This window comes from Drosophila arizonae, chromosome X (genome assembly GCF_054131065.1).
Source record: "Drosophila arizonae isolate 15081-1271.41 chromosome X, UAZ_ARI_1.0, whole genome shotgun sequence".
NCBI classification, from domain to species: domain Eukaryota; kingdom Metazoa; phylum Arthropoda; class Insecta; order Diptera; family Drosophilidae; genus Drosophila; species Drosophila arizonae.
Window position 1 is genome coordinate 14,833,786 of NC_142927.1, and position 8,248 is coordinate 14,842,033.

The 8,248-nt window shown below is 37.1% G+C and overlaps 2 protein-coding genes across 2 annotated transcripts; one reads left to right on the forward strand and one right to left on the reverse strand.

Moving 5' to 3' along the window:
- Window positions 1-1,683: 1,683 nt before the first annotated feature.
- LOC149267933 (uncharacterized) lies at window positions 1,684-2,898 on the reverse strand. The gene is made up of 4 exons (XM_089473995.1): window positions 2,431-2,898; window positions 2,303-2,342; window positions 2,120-2,217; window positions 1,684-2,066 (listed from the first exon to the last, which is right to left on the reverse strand). The coding sequence occupies exons 1-4, from the start codon at window positions 2,458-2,460 to the stop codon at window positions 1,731-1,733; spliced, it is 504 nt and encodes a 167-aa protein (XP_089330121.1). The 5' UTR covers window positions 2,461-2,898; the 3' UTR covers window positions 1,684-1,730.
- Window positions 2,899-5,714: 2,816 nt separating this feature from the next.
- Window positions 5,715-7,059, forward strand: LOC149267934 (uncharacterized). The gene is made up of 4 exons (XM_089474647.1): window positions 5,715-6,331; window positions 6,422-6,461; window positions 6,547-6,641; window positions 6,695-7,059. The coding sequence occupies exons 1-4, from the start codon at window positions 6,302-6,304 to the stop codon at window positions 7,028-7,030; spliced, it is 501 nt and encodes a 166-aa protein (XP_089330773.1). The 5' UTR covers window positions 5,715-6,301; the 3' UTR covers window positions 7,031-7,059.
- Window positions 7,060-8,248: the final 1,189 nt, after the last annotated feature.

An 8,248-nucleotide genomic window follows, 5' to 3' on the forward strand; every position in this document is an offset into this window, starting at 1 on the left:
TTTTGGGCCTTATAAATAATGTAAGTCTTATACTTGATTTGGTTTTTCTAAGCAGCTTTTCTGCCTGCAGCATTTATCTATATAATTTTATTAATTAATTATTTTTTTACTTCTTAATAAGCTTTCATTGCATTTATTTATTATATATTTAAAAAATTAATAATAATAATCTTCAGAGTCTGATGGAATTATGTTATAGGAATAAGATAAGTGAGCAATTGTGAATAATGTATTAATAAAGCCTAAATGTACTCAAAAAAAAAAAAAAAAAAATAATAATAATAATAATAATAATAATAAAATAAAATAAATAATAAAAATAAAATAAAATAAAATACAAAAAATAATAATAATAATAAAAATAATAATAATAATAATAATAATAATAAATAAATAAATAAAAAATAAAAAAAATGAATAAAAAAAAAACGATGATCTTAAAACATTCAAAAAGTGCAAATTTGAATTACATTACATTCACTCATAATATATTTAAAATGATAATAATAATTGTAAAATAATATTGAATTTAAAATAAAATTTTGTGAACCATTTTTTTCTTAATTTTTCAGCAACTTTTGAAAGTAATTAAATTAATTTTGCTCATAATCTAAGCTTCAATTAACCTTTCATAGCGCCTGTCTAATATCAATTCAAGATTTTCATAGCTGTCTCTAAGCCAATCCCTAAGCATATATATTCTAGAATAGCTCAAATATTTTTCTCTTTAATCAACTGAGAAAAACAAACAGCTTAAAGAAACTTTAGTGTTTTCCAGCCGCGGAAAATTTCCCATGCCGGCTGAAGATTTGCCAAAGCTGATCAATTCGAGGTGTGGAATTCGCGTTGCTGTTGTCGTGCTGGCATTGAGCGAAGCAAATGAAATTTTCTTCAGCTTTTTATACCCTGAACCCATTTTCAATGGGAAATCAGGGTATAATGGTTTTGTTGAAATGTATGTAACAGGCAGAAGGAGGCGTGGCAGACCCCACAAAGTATATATATTCTTGATCAGGGCGACGAGCTGAGTCGATTTGGCCCTGTCCGTCTGTCTGTCTGTCCGTCTGTCCGTATGTTTGAACGCGTCGATTTCCGAAGATATAAGAGCTAGAGACTTCAATTTTTTTTAAATGACCGTATATACAGCGCGGACGTCGAGTTTGCTTTTAAAATTCGATAAATCATCCCGTTATGTTTTTATCGAGTAAAAACATTCAAGTTCAAATCAGATGCCACAATAGGTAATTGTGAATGATTTTATTTTTTTTTAAATTTCTCAAATATTCAATATAATATGTAGATCATATGCTGAAAGTTTCATTAAATTCCGTTCAGTCAAAAATTAATAAAAAATAATCAAATATTTGGCCAATTAACAAACGCACGTGCAGCAGCTTCAACAGCATCGTATGCGTGTGCACACATACATTCAAACTTCTTCTAGAAACATTCGTTGAATCACATCAGCTGTTAGTTTCGTTTAGTTTTGGTAGATGGCGCAGCAGCAGTGAATCTATTTGAGTTTTGCCAGCGCCACTAGCAGAAGTGAGGTGGCGTAGTGTGTTAGCTGCATGACGCTCGATCGAGAAGTCGCGGTTCGAATCCCGATCGATGCAACTGATGTTAACTTTTTTAATTGTTTCGAAATATTTTTATATTTTATTAAATGAGTTTGGTATTTTATTTATATTTTTATTTTCGGGAAATAATTAAAGCCAATTTAAACAATATTACATCGTAGGCTTCTCATTATGTGGATAACGTAGATTGTTTACGTAATATTGAATTAGCAGACTTTTGTCAAGCACCTTCAACTGCTGGGCAGTTATCAATTCTGGCAGCTTACGATTCTTAAATTTTACGGCAAACATTAGATCGTTTTCGTAAGGAAATGCGGCTAAGATAACTTCTGGCTTGAGACCGCGTTCAAAGCCATTATTGACAGTGGGAACAAGCTTCTTGTGTTTCTTTAAAGAACGCAGCATTACTTTTCTTGTGTCATTCGTGTTATTGACACTGTCTTCTCCCATAACCACCGAGTTCAACTGACTGTTACGTGGACGTCCCTGCAATAAGAATCAATGGTAGCTGGCGCATTGACACAAAAAGGAAAACTTACCCGCCGACGCGGTAGAGTACGTTCTGGTGGTTCTGGTGGTACTGCTCCTGCAATAGATGGAGCCGCAGCAGCGCTAGTAGCACTGGCAGCAGAAACCGCTGTTGGAAGACAAAATATGTAAAATGTATCCATATATTATATAAATGTGTACATATTAATTAAATATCTAAATTTAACACTTACGTTGCATATTCTTGTCGGGAGAAACCCTTCCGTCGAGTATCTAAATTAATTCACATTTAAATTAATTAATTAACTTACATTTAGTTAATATTCGCAAATGTAAAAATGTAAAAAATATAAAAAATTACCAATTCAGCTTTTAAATTTCGTCTTCCCATTTTATTGTAAGACGGTTAATTTTTACAATATTGAAGCTATATCAGCATATTCGAGTTGACATACAAGTGTGACATCAACCACGCAGACTACTAGATTGTTTGATGCTGAGCAAGGCACGAACATATTTCAGAGCTGCGCAAGCGAACTTTCGTTATCGGATTTTAAAAGAACTAGTTCGATTTTTATACCCTGAACCCATTGAAAATGGGAAATCAGGGTATAATGGTTTTGTAAAAAGTATGTAACAGGCAGAAGGAATCATCGCAGACCCCATAAAGTATATATATTCTTGATCAGGACGACGAGCTGAGTCGATATAGCCCTGTCCGTCTGTCCGTCCGTATGAGCAAAAGAATCTCAGAAGATATAAGAGCTAGAGAGCTGAAATTTGGCATGCATACTATAGGCAGTACAAGTTTATCTTATTTTTTCGATAGCTCGTCCAATAACTTTTTTATCGAGAATCGACATTGTTTTTTCAGTCTTATTTGAACACTTTTAGACCTGGAGACTTCAATTTGTAAAAAACGCATTTCAAGTACTAGAGACTTGTGCTGTGCACATATTTTAACTTGGAATGTGCACATATTTTAACCATATGATTACGCTCTGAAAGTTTCAATAAGATTGTATGTCTATGAAAGAAATTATTCAAGAAATTAATTCTCATAATATTCCTCACACTGCTGCGCAGCCCAAGCGCAGCCGCTGCTAACTGCGCAGTCAGCAGAGCGCGTGCTTATAAGTGCATGTGTATGCATAAAAGAAGTCCAGAATGATTAGAATATTAGCTTGGAGGGTTCAGGGTATCTCCTAGTCGAGCAGTCTCGACTGGAGCTTTCTTACTTGTTTTTTTCTTTTATTATTTTGCATAGCTATTGCAGATTCCCACTCATTGCTCAAACCTTGAGCAAAAAAAAAAAAAAAAAAGAAGCAAGATGAAAAATAAAATGAACAAAAAGAGAAAAAGGTCAGTTTATGCGCAATAAAAATTGCACAAAACATTTGCTGTTGCACAGAGCCTCACAGCTTCTTCACAGCAGACTTGGCTGTGGTGGGCGGAGGGGGTGCGGGAACAGGGTGGAGAAGCTTTGTTTAATAACCCATTTTGCTTATTAAATGTTGCCGTTGTGGAATGCAGCTCGTTTGCCTAGATTTTGGCAATATTTTTCCTGACATTTACAAAAAAAAAAAAAAATCAAGAAGAAAAAAAAAAACGACCCGGAGTCGGGCAGCCGTTGCACATACATATTGTTGTTGCTGCCGCTGTTGCTGCAGCTGGTGTGGCAAGTGGCCGACTCCAAAGGCAACGCGCGAACTCCATCTCTGTCTCCATCTCTGTCTCTGTCTCTCTCGCGCCGACCCGTCACCGTTGTCGTCTTGTCCCATTTAACATTTTGGCACGCCGCAGCGCATCGCCGCCGTCCGCCATGGTTGCCACATTGATCGGCAGCAGTGATTGGGTCGAGGGCGGGCCAGGGGGGGTTGGCTGGAGACGCTGCTTCAGCTATTGGGCAGGGGGAGGTGTCTAGCGACAAATGTTTCTATTGTAAAAATTGCGCCCTTTCACGTTTGCCGCAAATGTCAGTCCGTGGCAGCCGCTCAAATTAATTGCCACATGCCTCAAGCAGCGCACCCTCCCATCCCCCTCCGTCAGCCTAACAGCTGTGCACCTAGCCTAGGCCCAGCCCTCGCCCATCCGCTTCGCCCCAGCGCTGGCAAAGTTATGGCTGACCCTGCCAACCTATTCACATTTCGGCTCAGCTGACTTTGTATGGATGCATGCCACACAAAGCCGCATTAAATTATAGGCATGCCATCAAAATTGCCATTCGGTGGCTGGGTCGTCTTTTGGGAGCTGCAACTGCAACAGTCGCTGCGGCTGCGGCTGCGGCTGGGGCTGGGGCTGGGCCTGGGCCGCATCAGAAACCGCAGCAACTGTTGCCGCAACTGGAAGCTGCTTGGTTCTATTGTTTTGTTTGCCTTTAGATTGGTTTTTGGTTTTGGTTTTAGTTTTCGGGCTTTTGGTTTTGTTTTTGGTTTTGGTTTTGATTTTGGCTATTGTGGTTTGCTGCTTGCTTTATGCGCTTCATGCAACATTAGTCAATGACACTTGCCGCTGCCGCTGCCTTTGCCGTTGAGTGGCGGAGCTCTTGCAACATCGGCTTGCGTCAAGCGCCGAAATGATTATACTTTTTGAATTTGTGCAACGCGCCGCCGTCACATGATTTGCCAAACCCATTTCAGTTCATCAAAATTTTGCCAAATCTAATGCCATTTTTGCCAGCATGAAAGCATTCGACTCCATAAACGTCTGCAATCTGCAAATCAAATATTATGATGCCAAACTTGAAAACAATTTAATACAATAGCTCGGCCATTAACATATCATTATAGATCGTTCAATTTGCACCAATCTGGCTATAAATTAAGACCTCTACACTCTAACTACATTCAGATATCATCTGTGGCTCCGTTCACAAAGTAGATAAAAGATTAGAATCAACTAAAGATTATTCTGCTAACTGTATCAATATCTAATGCAGTTCCAGCTAGAGTTGGATCAAAGTAAGCCTAGTTACATTCTAATATATTTTTAATAAACCTTTAGTGAACCAGTTGAAGCTCCAACTAATTATTTTCTATTACTGCCCAAGCTACAAATTTTTGGAAATTTACTGTATAAAAATTATGAACCAATTCAGCCGATAAAATCATCTGCTGGAACTAGCTAGCTAAAAGCCTTTGCTTATTTTGCAATTGCTAAATTGAAATACTATGGGAACCAGCTCAGTTCATCTGTAAATTGTTTGAATTGAATATGAATTATAGTTATTTTTTATATAATAATTTCATATCTAATATATTAAATATTTGTTTGGGATATTTCAATAACAAGTAAGAAGGCTCCAGTCGAGACTGCTCGACTAGGAGATACCCTGAACCCTCAAAGCTAATATTCTAATCATTCTGGACTTCTTTTATGCATACACATGCACTTATAAGCACGCGCTCTGCTGACTGCGCAGTTAGCAGCGGCTGCGCTTGGGCTGCGCTGCAATGTGAGGAATATTATGAGAATTTATTTCTTGAATAATTTCTTTTATAGACATACAATCTTATTGAAACTTTCAGAGCGTAATCATATGGTTAAAATGTGTGCTCATTCCAAAGCACAAGTCTCTAGTACTTGAAATGCAACAAATTGGTGGCGAAGGGGGCGTGGCATATAAACTCTGTAGATTGCAAAATCTTTGTATCCATAAACTTTATATACAACGCAAATTTGAAATCTCCAGGTCTAAAAGTGTTCAAATTAGGCTGAAAAACAATGTCGATTTTTCGATTATTCTCGATAAAAAAGTTATTGGACGAGTTATCGAAAAAATAAGATAAACTTGTTCTGCCTATGGTATACACGAGTATGCATGCCAAATTTCAGCTCTCTAGCTCTTATATCTTCTGAGATCCTTTTGCTCATACGGACGGACGGACGGACGGACGGACAGACGGACTGGGCTATATCGACTCAGCTCGCCATCCTGATCAAGAATATATATACTTTATGGGGTCTGCGATGATTCCTTCTGCCTGTTACATACTTTTCACAAAACCATTATACCCTGACTTCCCATTTTCAATGGGTTCAGGGTATAAAAATCGAACTAGTTCTTTTAAAATCCGATAACGAAAGTTCGCTTGCGCAGCTCTGAAATATGTTCGTGCCTTGCTCAGCATCAAACAATCTAGTAGTCTGCGTGGTTGATGTCACACTTGTATGTCAAGTCAAATATGCTGATATAGCTTCAACATTGTAAAAATTAACCGTCTTACAATAAAATGGGAAGACGAAATTTAAAAGCTCAATTGGTAATTTTTTATATTTTTTACATTTTTACATATTCGAATATTAACTAAATGTAAATTAATTAATTAATTTTAAATGATGAATTAATTTAGATACTCGACGGAAGGGTTTCTCCCGCCAAGAATATGCAACGTAAGTGTTAAATTTAGATATTTAATTAATATGTATACATATATATAATATATGGATACATTTTACATATTTTGTCTTCCAACAGCGGTTTCTGCTGCCAGTGCTACTAGCGCTGCTGCGGCTCCATCTATTGCAGGAGCAGACTCCGAACCACCAGAACGTACTCTACCGCGTCGGCGGGTAAGTTTTCCTTTTTATGTCAATGCGCCAGCTACCATTGATTCTTATTGCAGGGACGTCCACGTAAAAGTCAGTTGAACTCGGTGGTTATGGGAGAAGACAGTGTCAATAACACGAATGTCACAATAAAAGTAATGCTGCGTTCTATAAAGCAACACAAGAAGCTTGTTGCCACTGTCAATAATGGCTTTGCACGCGGTCTCAAGCCAGACATTATCTTAGCCGCATTTCCTTACGAAAATGATTTAATGTTTGCGCTAAAATTTAAGAAACGTAAGCTGCCAGAATTGATAACTGCCCAGCAGTTGAAGGTGCTTGACATAAGTCTGCTAATTCAATATTACGTAATCAATCTACGTTATCCACATAATGAGAAGCCTACGATGTAATATTGTTTAAATTGGCTTTAATTATTGCCCGAAAATAAAAATATAAATAAAACTCATTTAATAAAATGTAAAAATATTTCGAAACAATTAAAAAAGTTAACATCAGTTGCATCGATCGGGAGATCGGGATTCGAACCGCGACTTCTCGATCGAGCGTCATGTAGCTAACACACTACGCCACCTCACTTCTGCTAGTGGCGCTGGCAAAACTCAAATAGATTCACTGCTGCTGCGCCATCTACCAAAACTAACAGCTGATGTGATTCAACGAATGTTTCTAGAAGAAGTTTGAATGTATGTGTGCACACGCATACGATGCTGTTGAAGCTGCTGCACGTGCGTTTGTTAATTGGCCAAATATTTGATTATTTTTTATTAATTTTTGACTGAACGGAATTTAATGAAACTTTCAGCATATGATCTACATATTATATTGAATATTTGAGAAATTTAAAAAAAAAGAAAAATCATTCACAATTAGCTATAGTGGCATCTGACTTTAACTTGAATGTTTTTACTCGATAAAAACATAACGGGATGATTTATCGAATTTTACAAGCAAACTCGACGTCCGCGCTGTATATACGGTCATTTAAAAAAATAAAAAAAATTGAAGTCTCTAGCTCTTATATCTTCGGAAATCGACGCGTTCAAACATACGGACAGACGGACGGACGGGCAGACGGACAGACGGACAGACAGACAGACGGACAGGGCCAAATCGACTCAGCTCGTCGCCTTCTTCTGCCTGTTACATACATTTCAACAAAACCATTATACCCTGATTTCCCATTGATAATGGGTTCAGGGTATAACAATTGGCTGAAAAGCAAAATCCTGAAATATATACCAATCAGTTCAATTATGAACCAGTTACATACGTAAGTATGATTCGCCTTCGCAACACAGAATATATTTCAGCTTCAGGATATTTTCTGATATTTCCAAATGAAATATGCCAACTTCATTGTGAACTAGTTCCATTATGTACCACATACTTATTTATTCCTCTTAAATTAATCTCCTCAATTCCATATCTCTTTATATTACGTGACATATTATTTGAACCACTTTGTGAACCAGTTCAATTGTGAATCAATTATATCTTGATCTGTAAATAAACGTCTGTCTGCTGTCGGCAAAAAGAAATTGCAGTTAAAGTGATTTTACTTATTTGGGCCTTATCGAATTGAACCAGTTCAGTTGCGAACCAGTTCA

What these genes read in the sequence shown, in the direction of transcription:
- LOC149267933 (XM_089473995.1), bottom strand. Translation starts at nt 2,460, where the DNA reads ATGGGAAGACGAAATTTAAAAGCTGAATTG. An exon ending in GAAATTTAAAAGCTGAATTG is followed by an intron (nt 2,343 to 2,430) that starts GTAATTTTTTAT and finishes GAATTAATTTAG; the next exon opens with ATACTCGACGGAAGGGTTTC. An exon ending in TCCCGACAAGAATATGCAAC is followed by an intron (nt 2,218 to 2,302) that starts GTAAGTGTTAAA and finishes GTCTTCCAACAG; the next exon opens with CGGTTTCTGCTGCCAGTGCT.
- LOC149267934 (XM_089474647.1), top strand. Translation starts at nt 6,302, where the DNA reads ATGGGAAGACGAAATTTAAAAGCTCAATTG. An exon ending in TCCCGCCAAGAATATGCAAC is followed by an intron (nt 6,462 to 6,546) that starts GTAAGTGTTAAA and finishes GTCTTCCAACAG; the next exon opens with CGGTTTCTGCTGCCAGTGCT. An exon ending in GTACTCTACCGCGTCGGCGG is followed by an intron (nt 6,642 to 6,694) that starts GTAAGTTTTCCT and finishes TTCTTATTGCAG; the next exon opens with GGACGTCCACGTAAAAGTCA.